This window comes from Leptosomus discolor, chromosome 9, assembly GCF_034619465.1.
Source record: "Leptosomus discolor isolate bLepDis1 chromosome 9, bLepDis1.hap2, whole genome shotgun sequence".
NCBI lineage: Eukaryota > Metazoa > Chordata > Aves > Leptosomiformes > Leptosomidae > Leptosomus > Leptosomus discolor.
The window spans coordinates 16,747,775-16,764,023 of NC_141399.1; the positions used below are offsets into that span (position 1 = coordinate 16,747,775).

The 16,249-nt window shown below is 36.5% G+C and overlaps 1 protein-coding gene across 2 annotated transcripts; it reads right to left on the reverse strand.

Moving 5' to 3' along the window:
* Positions 1–7,509: 7,509 nt before the first annotated feature.
* HESX1 (HESX homeobox 1) lies at positions 7,510–9,525 on the reverse strand. 2 transcript variants are annotated; one of them, XM_009951624.2, is made up of 4 exons: positions 9,312–9,525; positions 8,988–9,193; positions 8,579–8,680; positions 7,510–7,619 (listed from the first exon to the last, which is right to left on the reverse strand). In XM_009951624.2, exons 1-4 carry the CDS (start codon positions 9,523–9,525, stop codon positions 7,521–7,523), a joined length of 621 nt encoding a protein of 206 aa, XP_009949926.1. In that variant the 3' UTR covers positions 7,510–7,520. The 2 variants fall into 2 exon arrangements, with proteins under 2 accessions (XP_009949926.1, XP_086326505.1); XM_086470379.1 differs by having other exon boundaries at positions 8,988–9,217.
* Between the last annotated feature and the right edge of the window lie 6,724 nt (positions 9,526–16,249).

The window sequence follows — 16,249 nt, forward strand, 5'->3', positions numbered from 1 at the left end:
AAAAGGAACTGATTGAAATAAACCAAACAGTCATTATATGAAAGTTACCTCTGATCGCCATCAAAATAACAATTTATCAGTGATCCATGGATGCAAATCTTCATATATTACTGCTCCCCAGACCTCACAGCTCTCTTGTACACAGGCCAACTTGTTCTGCTGGCAGAGAAGGTTTGCAGTCAAATGTCAACGTTGTATTTCTGTTCAGTTTTACATCTGGTTATTCATATGAATATAATAAAGGAACAGACAGCTCAGTTCTCAGAGATGACTCAACTTACTGATGTGCCACCAAATACACTCCTCCCTGCTCCAAAAGCATGCTGAATTGACTCCCTATGCGGCCACATGTTGTTTGAGAAAAAGAGGGAGCAGGGCAGGACTACATCTTTCAGCAGTGGTCTTCTGTTACACTGGATTAGGCGTAATACGAAACTGCATTTTTAGAGAAAAAGTAGATTTGTGATGCAAAAAAAAATGAAAAGTTGCATGAAAGAGTCATTTTTCAATAAAAAATTCTGTTGAACTAGAAATATTTCAAACCAAAAACTGTATCCCTGAAGTGATGTATATTTTATTCTTGAGCAATAATTGAAGAAAATTTTAAAATAATATTTTTCTGCACTATAGGCATTTCATCTCAGCCAACTATTAAAAACGCAGATCAAGCTCCCCACAACACAGTTTGAATAAATGCTAGACGTATTAACACAGTAACACTTTTTAAAAAGTTCCTCTGTTTACTTCTAATCTCACCCCTTTCTTATTACAGCACAATCCAGACAGCTCGTTATGTTCCTGCTGCAGGGAAATATGGGGGAGCGGGATGGGGCAACAACCCTAACCTGATTTAACACCTATTCTGAAATTCAACAGCATCCTGTGGCAATGTCTGTAGAATTAATCCTAGCACACAGAGGGACCCCTCACTGAGCATAATCTGCCTTAAACCGTTTCCCATTTAACTGTGGGAGAGCTATTTGCTCAAGCACTTCAGGATGACGTCATTTGTTATTTGAGGCCAAAAGCTAAGGGTAATTAAGGGTAAAGAAAATGTTTTGAAGATTTTTGTAATTAAAATGCATAGAGACACTAGTAACAGATACCACTACAGAACAATAGGAACATGGCTGAAAGAATTAAAAAAAAATAATCTTACTATTGTGTAACCATTATGGAAGAAGATTGGAAAGCACTTTGCCAATAGCACCTCATTCTACTCCCACCAAGGGAAAAAGACAAGCAAACAAAAATAGGAAAGCTGGAAGCATATGGAAATTGCAATCTTTGTTTATACAATAGATACATACCAATATTCCAGAGAATAATTTTAAAACATTTTATAGCAGATTTATAAAAGAATCCACAACAATTCTACAAGACTGGACTAAAAGGAAGAGGAAAGGCCCCATTAGAAATGACAGCTGTTGCTGGCAGCCCTACCTCTCGAACAAACTCAAGGTTCTTTTTATCTAGTCTGGCACATTTTTCCAAAACAAAAAATTTGAAGCAGTTGGGTACCAGGATTGAGTTAGCTGCTTATTTTTGGAAAGAGTAAGATAAATATGCAGATAATAGACTGATCAAACACAATGAACAAGATTTGTTAATACATAGAAGTCAATGCATGTTAATACAGTAGATAATTGTTTGTTTCTAATTAGATGAGAATAGTAACAGTCACTGAAAACACCACTCCTGCTAATCTGCGATAAAACTTATTGCCCAAGACCGTATGTTTACTGAGGAAAGAAGGGAAAGATTGCATTAGTTTTCTCATTTAAACAAGAATGTCCACAAGAAAGGGAGGTTTTCCAAGTAACTAACTTACATTTCACAAAAATATCTAGCCATATCCAACTGCACTCTAAGGGCAATGCTGATGCCTCATTAGAATGCTCCCCTGTGACTCCTCTTCTCTGTCAAAAGGCATTAGAGCAATTTGCAGTTACAGTCAGACAGCCACATCCTGCAGAACAGAGTAAGATGCTGTTCCAACTCTGAAGTGACAGAACTGCATTTCACTGTATGCCTTGTATCCAAATATCAATCTGGTAACTTACAAATACTTGAAACCAGAAAGAAATTTAAGTGGCTGCTATAATTTTTTTTTAATATTTTATCCTGATGGAACACTTCGAAGTGCAAGACAAACTGTTAAGAAATGCATGGTATTTAAACAGCACAGTCATTTCTGAGCCTTTTAATGGGATAAAGCAGTGATAATGAACACTCAGGTGGTAATAACTGTTTCTGCATGGCAAACCTCTGCATTGTCAACATGGTATTTATTATCACAGAAGAATTATATTAGTAGATATTGTACCAGAAGTCATTCTAAGTTTTACACTATAAGGGGCGGTTTTATTAGAATTAGTGGCCACTTTGTCAAATGCTTTCTGAAATGTAAAAAAGATTCTGCTACCACAAGTCTACTATGTTGGGCGGTCTTATAAATACTCTATGAAAGCAGCCTAAATTTAGAGGCAAGATTTTAGCTGGTTAGCTGCCTAAAACAGAATTTTTAAGGTAATAGCTGATTATTAATAAATGTTCAGACTATCAAAAATATTAAGCACCCAGCAATTTTCACTAGGTTCAGTTCAGTATTGACCACTCAGAGCTTTTGAAAAAAACAGGCCCAACATCAAGCATTTGTATTCACGTACAATATAAATTTGGTCACAAAGTTTGTGCAACTAAAATAGGCAGCCACCTGCTGACATTCTGCCTACTCACAGCCTAACTCGTGACCGCAGATTTTGCTCAAAATTAACATGTAGGACTGTAATTATAAAATCTAGCCACAAGAGGGCAAAAGCAGTCCAGCATTTTTACAGCTATTTCAAATACAGACTGTTACCACCGTTTCAAGATTTATGAATTTAAAGTCTGATCTAACATAAAAAAAAGCGAAGTGTTTAAGATGCAGCTAATATATAGTCAACAATCTATAATGCAGAATATTTGATCTGTTATTGTCTTAATTTCCTCAATATGGCATCACTCCTAGAAACTGAATCCCGAGATGTTTTGGAGAATTACTACAACTGATGCAACACAATTCTAAATATCAAACGAGTGTGAACTCTATCAGTAAGAGATACATGTTCATTTTCATTTCATATATAAACCATGATTTGGTTATACAAAAAAAAAAAAAGACTGCCCCAGGTTCTAGAAATTGTGGACAGGACCTTAGAAGTACTAAAATGACATGGACTGGATTAAAAGAGCAAAAAAGGATTAAAGAAAAATAAGGTACAATAAATTGGTGCAAGGTTACAGGTGATTTTTCTTTCCAAGTCACAGTGACACATGCTTACATATGTAATTTAAAATAGCAAATCCCCAAAATTTTATAGTGATTAATAACAAGATAATAATGTACATAACTTTTAATGAAGGGGACTCTCTTATACAACCACCTAACAGTTACTAAAAACACTTATTAGAAGAAATTCAATTTCTTGCTGCTTCTAAACTCAAATACATGATTAGTTCTCTATTTTGTGAGTCAACCTAAGAAAGCAAAACTGCAATGCTAGTACTGTGCCATGCTAACACAGCACTTCATACTTTTGGAGATTCTCCTGGTCTAAGAAGATACTGCTGGCCCATGTCAGTATCAGCTTTGGGCGCCCAAATTCGAAAGGCCGGTCTTCCACATTTTCTGTCTAACCCTTTCCCCCTCAGTCAAGGTACTGTTCCCCAAAGGAATCTAGAACTGATGGCTCTTCAACAGCCCTAGATTCCTCTCCCTCACTAACAATCCTGCCTGCCCATTATGACCACAAGAACTTCCTTTGTAATGCAATCAAATGGGATCCTTCCCCACCGCACAGATGCCAAACAGCCCCAGCTCCCCTTCACAAAATGATCATCACTACTTTGTCTTTTTACTGTTCCACTATCAGTTAAGTATACGAGATATACTAAATAGCTCTAATAAAAGTAATAGCGTATGATTTAGTCAAGATGAACCCACGACACAAATATAATTTAGGTCAAGCACCATTGCTCAAAAGTATTTCTGAAAACAGAATACCTTAATGTTACATAATTGGATGAGAAATACAAAGAGCATCAACCTAAAAACTGCTAGGGAAACTAAGTCAAACCATGAAATTAAAAAAGTTATTTTATAACCAATTTCTAGAAAGCTTTGATTTTTATGATTAGTTAACCCTGAAAGTCAAATGTCAACTGATTAAAGTTAGCTTGATTAATAAGGCTGTGGCTTCACAACCTTAAGTCAGAATAGGAACTAAGAAGATTGAGACTCTTCTGATCACAGTTCTGAAAAAGCAGATAGACAACCAGAAACACTGCAAGCCAGAGTGTGCAAAACTGGAGCAGGACCAGATTTCAGCAGGCGTGGTGGCCTCTTCTGACAGTCTCATCCATTACTCTTATTTCAACTGGCTGTGCCTAGACAGACACCATAGTGTATTGCATTTATTACCAAGGTAGCCCAGAAAGCTGCATATTATCAGGAAGTATAAGATTAGAAAATCCTGTGAAGTCCAGACTAATATTTAAGATGGAAAAAAATTCAGCTGTATTTGAAAAAGTGATGGCCACGATTTAAACCCATGCTGGTGAAAACAGGTATAAATGTAGCGTTACAAGTTCTCCTTTAACTTGTTGATTCACTTACTTTGGGAAGAACATGCTAAGCCAAGATGAAGCAAATAATGCAATTATGTTATTAAACTTTTTGCCCCTCAGCACTATGTGCTTCACTCTTAGTAGCTAAAACCAATCATCCTTCTGGTAACATTTGCTAATTGACAGCTGGATACCAGGGCTGGTGCTATTATTATTCTGCTACTATTCTACTTCTTTTAAATTGCTTTGTCACACTTCCGTCACTTGAGACAAGTTCCATTATAAGAGACATTAGGTGTATTTAGGTATTTGCCAGATAATAGAGCACGGTTCTCAGGCATCAATCTGTACAGATTAGTCTAATCTGCTGCTGCTGGAAACCTTGTTTCCAGAAGCAAAGTAGACAATAGTTTCAAATTACCTGCAATAAGGTTAAGCTATGGGTGATACATGTTTTGAGCTAAGGAGGAAAACAAAATAGAACTCATGCATTCCCAATATTGTCTTTACCTTTACCATATGCAGACACCAGGTAGGTGTCTGAATTGAAGTTCCAGTTTCTCTAAAAACTACTCCTAATTGATTTGGCTCCATTTAAATTGCTTTATTTGTCCATGTTCTCTTAAGTGTTTTGAATGCAGGATACACCTGAAGTTCAGTCAGTAATGTTATTTCCTGAATCAAACAAAGCATGAATAATTAACATTTTGATATTGGATAAAAGTTTGTTATTTTCACACCAAGACAGGATTTCCAGGAGCAAAAGCCAAACAACTCAAGATTTTAGGGATTCTATAAAAATGAAGGCAATGAGCCCATTAAGTTAAAGACACAAAATGGCAAATACCTGTAGTCTAGTTCTAAAGTAATGCAGCTTTTCAGTAATATTTTTCAGAAAACATAGAAAAGTTTTCTATTTAACCTCTTGTATCTCAACCTATCATCCAAAGCATCAACTAAGGACTGAAGTCAGATCATCCTTCCCTTTAGCTTTTCTTAATATGAGACTACATAAAATTAAGTTTTCTGTCACACCTTTTCTCAAATTTACCTTTCATTCTATAGGACAGCAGATACTCTGGATACCAGAATCAAGAAAGGAAAAGCTTGGTTTGTTCATGATCTACCACATACGATGTCATCTTGTAAAATCCTAAACTAACTGCATTTCACAATAGCTTGCAAACATTCAGCAAAGCTACACTAAATCATCCATTGTAACAACTGAAATGTACAGAGATGTTTTAAGAAAGAACACAAACTGAAGGAAAAGCAGAGAAGAGGTATAGGAATCAAAAACTGTCTGGAAGGAGTTGAGACCGGTCTTAAAATTTTAAGATCTACCTCTAGAGTCTATAGTACATTGAAAGTAACATGCCAGAGGAAAAAAAAAAAGAAAAAATCAATCTGTTGTCACTTTATTATTATTAAACAAGAAAGTGCAAGTGAAGAACAATCTAACTGCATTTGCACTACTAAAACACTACAGAATACATGGATTTTTCCCCCCCTTTTTTGCTATTTACATTTAGCCTGTAGTAACAATGACATGCTGACTTCTATGCCCTCACCGTCCTGGCCGACTTCACAGAAGCTGAGTGGCAGACTGTGAATGAGCCTGGTGGCTAAGGTAAGTACGTTGAAGACTTTGGCTCAAAATTTTCCTCCAGTGAACATCAAATTTCTTTGTATAAAAGCAAAACTGTTTCCACAAGAAATATGGAAACCAACATCATAGCTCAGTGGTGAGGCTTTCCTTCAATGTGGGTTAGTCTGAGATCTGCACTCTGATAACAATCTGAATATCATAAGCACTCACATAATACCTTCTCCCTAGTTTTCTTCCCTATTTTTTTAAAATTAGATAAAATTATCCAATCATTTTAGAGTCGGCGCTTCTGCTGAACCATCAGCCTAACACAAATACTGGGCCCACATAGAATGTACCTCTAGTAAGAAACACAGGCTGAAGTCTCACTGAAGGTCACCAGCACTCCAGGCAAGTGCTTAAAGCTCTGCTGAACAAGGAACACTGTAGACCCATACTTACAATGTTTTCCTATATCACCGCTATGAGGAGCTGGTTTTTTTGTATAAGGCTCTCTTTATGCATATTGACTTCAAACTGAATATCAAATATGGGGATAATTAACTTTCGTGTAATTTTTGATAAAAATTAATTCAACACCCTAAAATTAATGGCAATGATCTGGATATCTGGTCTGGTCCCAACTGATTTGATCCTGTGAAATGCTACATTCTGTCATTAAAAGATAATAGGGCAACTTCCATAATTGGAACACTTAAACTGACAACAGAGGAGATATCCAAGTTTAAGTATTAAATAGGTGAATATTCTAAAAATTAATTAAAATGTGATATTAAAAAAGATTATAATTTTCAGCTTCTTTTAACTAAACAATAGTTCAAACTGAACAGTCATTGAATACTAGCCCTTCCATTTGATACTTTTCTCTAAGAATTATGTTCTTTATAAAAACCATCACACTTTAGAAATCAGCTATTTAAACTCCAATGTAACAGTGTATTTAAACAGACTTTTTTTTAAACCACAAATCTTTGTTGTCCTCAGTTAAGCTGCAGTAGTTCATACTAGCTGAAAATCTTGTGCAACCTCAGGTTTGTATTTGTTTAAAACTGCAAAAATATCTAAACTTTTCTGAAAATACTTATTAAAATACATAGGAAAAGTTCACTTTTTCCACAAAAAGTAGATTATAATAATACTTCAAGTATTTACAGTTTATTTGAATGAAAACTATTATAAACTTCCAAATCTGGGGATAAAATCATAATTAATGTATCATAATTACTTAATACAAGTTACAAAAATTCCAATAATTCTTCATGCTCTATTGTAGTACTGTAACAGCAAATCATCCTTCCTTCTACTCTAGCAGACTGGAGGTGAAAGTATTTTTCACCATTAGAAACTGAGATTCCCGGTGTGATCTTTTCAGCTTTGCACGACGGTTCTGGAACCAGATCTGAAATTGAAAGAAAAGGCATGCTTTTCATAAACCCAGCACTGCAAGTAGAATAAGCTTTGAAAGGTAAGAATATTCACACAACTTTACAGTATTTTGTGTAATGACAGTGGTTCAAAAGCTCAATACAAATTCAAAAACTGTAGATAAAGGCACATAACCACCTGCAATAATTTTAAGACCACAGGCGAAGAAAACAATACCCCCAGCTTAACTGGTAAGTGAAGACCAGCTTCACTGTAATGAATATAAAAAACTAATATTAACTTCAGTGACACTGAATCACACCCTGGAAGATCCTGAGCATCTGGAATTCACACACAAGTCTTAAGGTGTTATTTCTTCAGCTGCTTAATTAATTGCATCATCAAGCTTCCCATCAACCCCAATATACTTGCACCAAAAGCTTAATAAACATCACGGTGAGACCCAAATTCTAACGTTTATTGTATGCTTCTTATCACACTGGACTACCTGAAAATCAATAATTAAAATCCCCGAGTCAATTTTGCTTTTGGCCATATGAAGACATAGGCTCAAATTAGCACATGTATGCTCCACTGACAGTCTCACAAAATACTCAAACATTCATGGAAATGATATTTCAACATTTCTCTCAAACTTGTTTTTCAAATATGGTGATAAGCATAACGTAAACATGATCTTAAAACTTGGAAGCAAATATCAAGTTCCACACATGATAACTAGAGATTAACAGAGTAGATATCATGGAAATATTATAGTGATGAATGAAAGCTATGAAAGAAGGTTTAATATTTCAGAAGGAATTAAACAGCTTCTGTTTCCCAAATCACTGAAGGCATACCACGTGTATAAATGTACATTGTTTTAAATTGAGATTGTTAAAATTATTGCTACTGCTGTCAAACTACTTATTTCTATAACCAGGAGTACATAAAGATGGAATTACAGAAGAGTTCAAATAAATTTTTAATTACCTGGATCCTGTCTTCATCTAAGTCTAATTTTTGAGCTAGGTCTTCTCTAACATCAATGCCAGGGTAGGAGTTAATTTTAAAAACATTTTCCAAGACTTCAACCTGAGGAGATTAAAACAGACTTGTTGAATAGTTATCACTACCTTCATAGCAATAATAAAGAAAATAAACAAAAAAGTTTAGTTTGTTCAACAGGAGACTTCCAAGCAGCATTTGCACAATTCTGACTCCATGCATAAACACAGGTCTGCTGAAATTAGCAACATTACTGTTAATTTACACTAGTACCCAATTACCTTTCTCTCTGGAGAAGTACATCATACCGAATTAGTCAGCTGTTACAGGCTTCTACCAACATTTTACTAAACTACATTGTTATTAATTTATTAAATACTGAGAAAATCCCTACCTGGTTTCTAGTGAATGCAGTTCTTGGTCTTCTACCCCTGTACCAGCTCAGTTCTCGTTTGAAAGATAGCCTTTCAGTGACTGAAAAATATTTTTCACACTTCAAAACTTTTTCGTCTTGCACTGGATTACTGTTAGCATGAAATAATGGATTTTCATAGCAAAGAAGAGGGATTTGCAGATGGGGATTACTGTCATCACCTAAAACTAGAAAAAGCAAGCAAATGAGAGCTTCAATTTACTGGTTTTCAGTAGAAACATGAAAATATATACATTTTTAAAGGAGTGAAAGCTTGAGAGGTTACAAAACAGCCTGCTGACTTACCCAGGGTGGTGCATACATCCATCCATGGTCTGTGAGGTTTCACAGCTGGAATGTCATCTTTTTTCTTCTCCAGTCCCAAAATACTTTCAATGGAAAACGAGCACTGTGTGGTTTTATTTTCTACAAAACCAGGCACTTTCCGAAGATTCTGAGACGCTGATGGATTAGCAGCACACAGTGATGTACTTGCCATGCCTTCCCCTTCCGCCAGCATAGCATGTATACTGTACTTGCATTTCTCCACAACTCCTCCTTATAGCTATGTTGACAAGGGGGTTGGATTTGCAACGTCATTAATTAAATCTTTTATTAGAAAGTTTTAGCATGTCAATGAAAACTCTCCCACCAAGAGGCACGAGGAGTTAATTGTTTATTTGTTTGCAAGTAATTAGCAACTAATGGTGACACTAGGGGGGCCACCAAGAGGGACAAAAAGTGTTATCTCTCCTAACCAGAACATCGACTTAACTTTCTCAAAAGAAGCTGTGCACAAATATAGTACTTCTCTTTTATTTGAAATCAGTAATGTATAAAATCAGTTTTTTAAAAAACTTTATACTCTAATGGACTCCACTTACCTAAACATTGCAGCATGATAGGAAACCAGTCAAGTAATAAGTAATCTCATTTAAGTGAATTTCCTTCCAAGGAAATTTAAAAAATAATCTCTTAATGCTATTAGGGTAATCCCGATGAAAATGCCTCTGTTTTTTCATATGCATATGTAATGGTGAACGTGGTCAATAAAACAACAATAGCTTTTGGCATAAGGCACTGTGCAGCGGGTTGGCAATGTTGTCAAAGCTCAGTGTAATTGCCTTCCAAGTGTCTGGATTAGTTAACAGGAACAGTTGCACCAACTATTTTAAATAATTCATGCATTCATTTTCCTTATTAAAATAACTTTGTTGCAGCTTTGTTAAAACATACAATATGTGAAGTTTCCTGATCATTCTTTACAACATAAAACCAAATCTTAAAGCAATAGAAGCAGTACTCAAATTTACTGTTTTAAAAATACCCTTGTACTGCTAGACAGTCCTCCCTTGTAGGTTTATAACCAATAGAAATTTGTTTAAATCCTACAGAGTGAATATTTAAAATGACCAAAAATCACGAGTGAGGGGGAGAAAGGAGGTAAAGGTTTTGTAATGAGGTTCAAAGTTTGAAAACTGAATTCTGATTTCATTCATTATAAAGAAAGTACTGACTATAGCATTTTTACATTCAAGCCCATGTGAGCCACTCAGCAGTTTACACGTCATATGTTCAAAACCAGCTTTTGGTTCAGGATAACCTCTCTACAGAGATTCCTCCTTTTCTTATTTTGGACAAAGCTTTATCTTATAACATGCAAAAATGAAACCAGTATTTTAATTTCAGGATGCAAAAGTTACCCCTCAAATAAAAGTTTTAAGTAGGAGCACATGAGCATGTAGGAGCACATGAGCATGTAGGAGCACATGAGCATGTAGGAGCACATGAGCATGTAGGAGCACATGAGCATGTAGGAGCACATGAGCATGTAGGAGCACATGAGCATGTAGGAGCACATGAGCATGTAGGAGCACATGAGCATGTAGGAGCACATGAGCATGTAGGAGCACATGAGCATGTAGGAGCACATGAGCATGTAGGAGCACATGAGCATGTAGGAGCACATGAGCATGTAGGAGCACATGAGCATGTAGGAGCACATGAGCATGTAGGAGCACATGAGCATGTAGGAGCACATGAGCATGTAGGAGCACATGAGCATGTAGGACTGTGTGCTTTTAGAGGAAAAATCTGGTCCTCTGTTTCTTCTTGTTTTACCATTTTTTCAGAGTAGTTTATCCTGTGATATCAGTCCCATTCACATGGCTAACAATGAATATTAAGGAATTAAACAATACCTCCACTTTGATTTTCTGCACATTCGTAAACAACCCAAGACTAATACTTAGGAACAGAGAGAAGCAGGAAAACTGCTAAGAAAATGGCACAGTCTAGAACTGACAATACTGTGAGGAGGCAGATTCTACAAAGAAAAATGCAATCCATAAGTGGCTTTGTATCAGAAAGACGTTCAGCTGAAGGATACTGACTTACCAGACCTTGTGCTGTGCAGTGAGATTGCTGTCAAACCAACTATCAAAGACAGTGACAATTCAAGAAGTGATCTTACCAAGGCCACCTTATCAGCACATATCAAGGGATCTTGAAGCAGCATCAGTATAACTGCAATGATCACTTGCAAGCTAAGCTCCAACCACATTTAACTGCCTCAGCAACCATGAAGTGCAGACATACAAAAAAGCCACAGCTTGCTGGAATACGTGGTGAACAAGAGGTCAGTGGGAAGCAGTGTTAAGCAAGGGCCTTACAGCCCTTTATGTTCCAGTACAGCCATTCCCAACAAGGCAACCTATGACCTTAACAAAGCCACAGAACTCTTTTCCTGACTGCAGTCAGTCATTTGGCGTATTCAGACTGCACACTAGGCACCAGGTCCAGAGGTTGCTAGAGATAAAGCAAAGCCTCTTATATAGCAGTGATCGGTAGATCAGTTTTCTGCCTCTACAGTCTCTACATGAAACACCAGTTTCAAAAAAAAATTTCCCACAAAACACATTAAGTGAAAAAGAAAACAATACATTTCCTTCTGTACTGAACTTGGAGCTGCTTAGCAATTCTCTGTCCCAAAGCAGTGAAGAGCATGATCACTGATAGACAGTCCTCTTGAATCCAGAAACTAACGGATAACTTTGATATAAAAAACCTCTTCATGATTATAATAAAAACAGCTAGTTTCCAAACACAGCTTGCTAATTTATTTTTTTAAGAACTTAAAAAAAACAACACAAGCACTGATACAAAACACATTTCAGAAAATATTTATTGCTGCTGAACCACAGCACTAAGCCTCAGATTATCACATACTTCAAGTCCCAAAGTAGTAAATACCTTCATAGGTGCTCTCTTCAGGAAGCTATCAAGAGCTATCAATAAAGACAAGCATATGTGGTGGTAAGAGAGACATTTAAGAGAGGCACTTATCTTCCTAAAGCTAACCATTCAGTTAACCAAGTAATCATAACTGATTTTTGGTCTCTAAGATAATGGAAGATGGAAAAAACCATCTTCCAGGGTAGTCCGCTTTTAACTCCCAGTTGGAAATACTCATTCTTTCAGAGTTTTCTTAATGACTACTCAGGGAAAAAGAGATCTTGGTAGGTCTCAAAAAGATTTTTTGTAAAATAGGCCAAACCCAGTGAACTTGTTCGCTAGACACAGGTTGGACGCTCACAAACACGGCCATCTCGTGCCCAGGCCTGCCCAGCTGTTACATTCATTCAGCAATATTATCTGAGTAAGAAACTGCGTTCTTATAATAATCATATTACTCTCATTTCTCAATGTTGGATTGACTGCAATGCAGTCACTGAAACATATCAATGCTCTTGTTTTTAAACAGAGCTCATGGCTGCCAACTGCATATAGGAACAGAAAATACCCATTCAGGTCACAAGGCAGATGCTCACACTATGCTCTCTAATTTCTGATAAATTCAGTGAAATGAAACACCATGTATCTAGGACCTTTATAATGCTAATGCAGCTTCACACAACCGTTTATAAAAATTTCATGAAAAAAGAAAAGTTATTCTAAAGACAAGAAGTCTGCATTATAACTCAATTCCATTATATCCCCGGAAGTGTTCACTGTCAGGTTGGATGGGGCTCTGAGCAACCTCATCTAGTGAAAAATGTCCCCAAGGGAGGCTGGAACTGGACAATCTTTAAAGAGGCCTTCTAACTCAAACCATTCTGTGATTCTAAAACAACGTATATACGTAGAGATAAATCTACTGGGAAGTCTGGCTGAGGTCTAGCATTCAAATGTTGATAGATTTCTTTGAAGAGAAGCTTGCTCAGTTGTAGAAGCAAGCTATTTGTTTTCAATATAAGCAGTCAACAAACGTTTCCGTAAGAAATGAGGATGAAAATATATTTTCCACAGGACAGAAAACTTGAAGTTTTAGATCCAAGAGTACCTGGTAGTAAAGGACCAAATTTCTAGGAATTCCCACTGGAAGTGTAAATATAGCTTGAGCCTTCACTCAAAAACCATATTTCATTATTTTGGCCCATTGGAACTTATCAATACTTCCTTTGCAACCCATATGAAATCACCTATAGAGTTTTAGCTAAGTACCACTGTAGGAGCAATTAGAGCAAGACAACCAACATTAAGTTGAAAATCCTAAGTAATCAATAATAGGTGAAATCACTGCTCCTTGGATATGCAAATCCAATCCTTTTACAGCATTACATACTCGGTGAGTCAGCAAACTAATCTCCCTCTCAGCTTTTGCACCACTGGTTTTTGCCCAGGGACAGTGGAGTTCATCTGTTTACTAGGTGAAGCTCTTGTTCCTTAGATATGTGAAGCCTCTACGGACTCTGTTTATGCCAGCTGAAGAGACCACACCAAGAGTTCTTGGTGGCTCTGGTCTGAAACCCCAATGCTTACTGTTGCTACCTTTCACTATTCTCACCCATTGCTACTCCACTGCCAGGTCACCTTTCACAATACCCTGTGCGATATTTTCAGCTTTTTCAAAAGGTATAAATGGTATATACAATCTTTCTCAATTACTTACCACACTCAAAAAAAAATTGCCTTTCATCTCACCTTTCCCACAGCTTCTTTGCCCCACTACACCAGTATTTCACCACCCCAGATGTTCTGTTGCATATAGCTCCCTTTCAAATAGGTTTTGAACATGAATAATAAAGATTATATTCAAAGACAACTTAAAAGCTCAAAAGCTTTTTTTAGGCTAGAATACTTCAGAACTGTTAGCACCAATTTTCACAAAACATGGCTAAAAGCAATTCACTAATTGTTGGCTGAAGTAAAAGCTATTTTCACCCAGGAAGATTAAGTGAACACAGATAAATTCAAGGTAAATCCAAGGGTGACACCAGCAAAAGTCTGCTAAACAGTGTGTTAAACAGTGGGTAACACGCAAATAAAGCCTACCTTATCCAGACAGCCACTTTCACTCTCCAGCAGAGGCAAAATGTTCTCTCCATTAGGGGACACATTTGGAATCCTCTAAAGAGCCGGTGGCTGCTCTTCTCCCTGTTTACATAGCATCAAGTGCTAGTTCCCCACATTTTTAAGGCCTCTTAGTATTTTGCAGAAAGAACAAAAAGAAAAATGTAAACAATTCCACAAATCCAAAAACCCAAACAAACAAGAAAAAAATCACACACTAACAGAAAGTCTACAATGCTGAAAAAAGTGTAACACTAAACCCACACTTATTATAGGGGGTATATATAAGTTATTCAGATGGATTCTTCAATGTATTACTACCAAATCTCATCTGTTGCTGTCAAATTTGTATTTCAAACAAAACTTTTTGGATGCCTTGTAACACTTAAAAAACGTACACAAAAGATAAGAACAAGACTAGTAATATCTTACAGAATGTTTCAACATAAGAGATCTATTAAAAAATCTGAGTGCTAGTTCAAAGAAGCCCTGGTGTACTACCCCCTCTTGCTACTAAATCAAACTGAATCACTAAGATCAACAAAAACTGACACATTTTTATCCTACATGCCAGCTGAGATACCAAACCACGTTTCTACACACTAAGGACAGGGAAATGCATCTTGCAGTACAAAACAGGGAGCATTTCTTACAGAAGACTATGGTAAAATTTAGCCACAAGTTAATCGGTTTCAAAACCAGAAATCTACATACATATACACAGATCACGAACCAATGCCAGTGTTCTGTGACACAATAATTACAGATACAAGACTTAGTCTTTAAAATACCTTATAAGATAACTCTGTATTATCACCCTCATATGACCAGGAAAGAGAGCAGTGGCATGACTTGCTTCAGTCAGGCGAGTCACCAGCTGAGCTGGTTAGAGGAACTGACTGAACAGATTTGTTAACTTCTAAATTTCCTCACCACTCCCTACAAAAAAAAAAACCCAAAACAAACAAAAAACCAACCCCAACTCAGAAATCTTTAATTATCTGTAATTTAACATCAGCCTTTTCCTTTATCTGCTTTTAAAGGTAAAACATGATCCAATACAACATAAGGAAAGGTCTCCATAGCAAGACTGCATAATAGCTAATCACTTGCTCTGCTGGATGACTTCGTGTACTTTCTAATCTGGTTTATACTAAGGTTACCTGGCCCCCAAAAGGAAAAACCAGGAAGGGAACAGCCTTTTTTTTTTTTCCCATTTGTAAATAATAAATGTATCTAAAAAGTTACCAACCATCTATTAAAATGCAAAACGAAATATCAGCAACTAATTTTGGATTTTAACCACTTTGCGAATTCAAATATAGTGTGCAATTTAGTTTTGCTTTTGTAAGAGACAGAATTTTATGCAGCCTCATTTGACACAGTGTATTTAAATGAAATTTAAATGGATATTCTTGATTAGCAATGTGTACACAATCAACACCTCCTCAGAGACCTACTCTTAAAATACGAACAGCTCAACCTGCAGGAATAATTTAAAGTAAAAAAACTTGGGTCACAGAGGGCAATTCAAGAACATACTCTTTTTTTAAACAGCGCACAAAGATCTGGTTCAATTCCAACAGCAGTTTTGAGCATTTAAAATTGGCCACCAACCTAAACACCAAGCTCACCCAGTCTAAGAAAGTAGGGAGTCCGTTAGAACTGGTTATACTCTTACTTCTGAAAGGGAAAATTTGTGACCAGCAATGTTTTTGGTTTTGTTTGTTTGGTTTTTTTTTTAAGACACAAGCAGGAACAACAGGTCCACAGCTGCAGCTATCACTTGGTAATCAAAAATACTAGGTTGTTTTAGGGGTAGAAATATTTTCTCGATAAAAGCCCTGGAGGATGGTGGGGAAAGACGTGACAGGGGTAAAAGGTGACTTTTC

Coding starts and splice junctions, on each gene's coding strand:
- HESX1 (XM_086470379.1), bottom strand. CDS start 9,525: ATGCTGGCGGAAGGGGAAGGCATGGCAAGTACATCACTGTGTGCTGCT. Junction 9,218..9,311: donor GGATGTATGCACCACCCTGG/GTAAGTCAGCAG, acceptor AGTAAATTGAAG/CTCTCATTTGCTTGCTTTTT. Junction 8,681..8,987: donor CTGCATTCACTAGAAACCAG/GTAGGGATTTTC, acceptor TAATCTCCTCAG/GTTGAAGTCTTGGAAAATGT.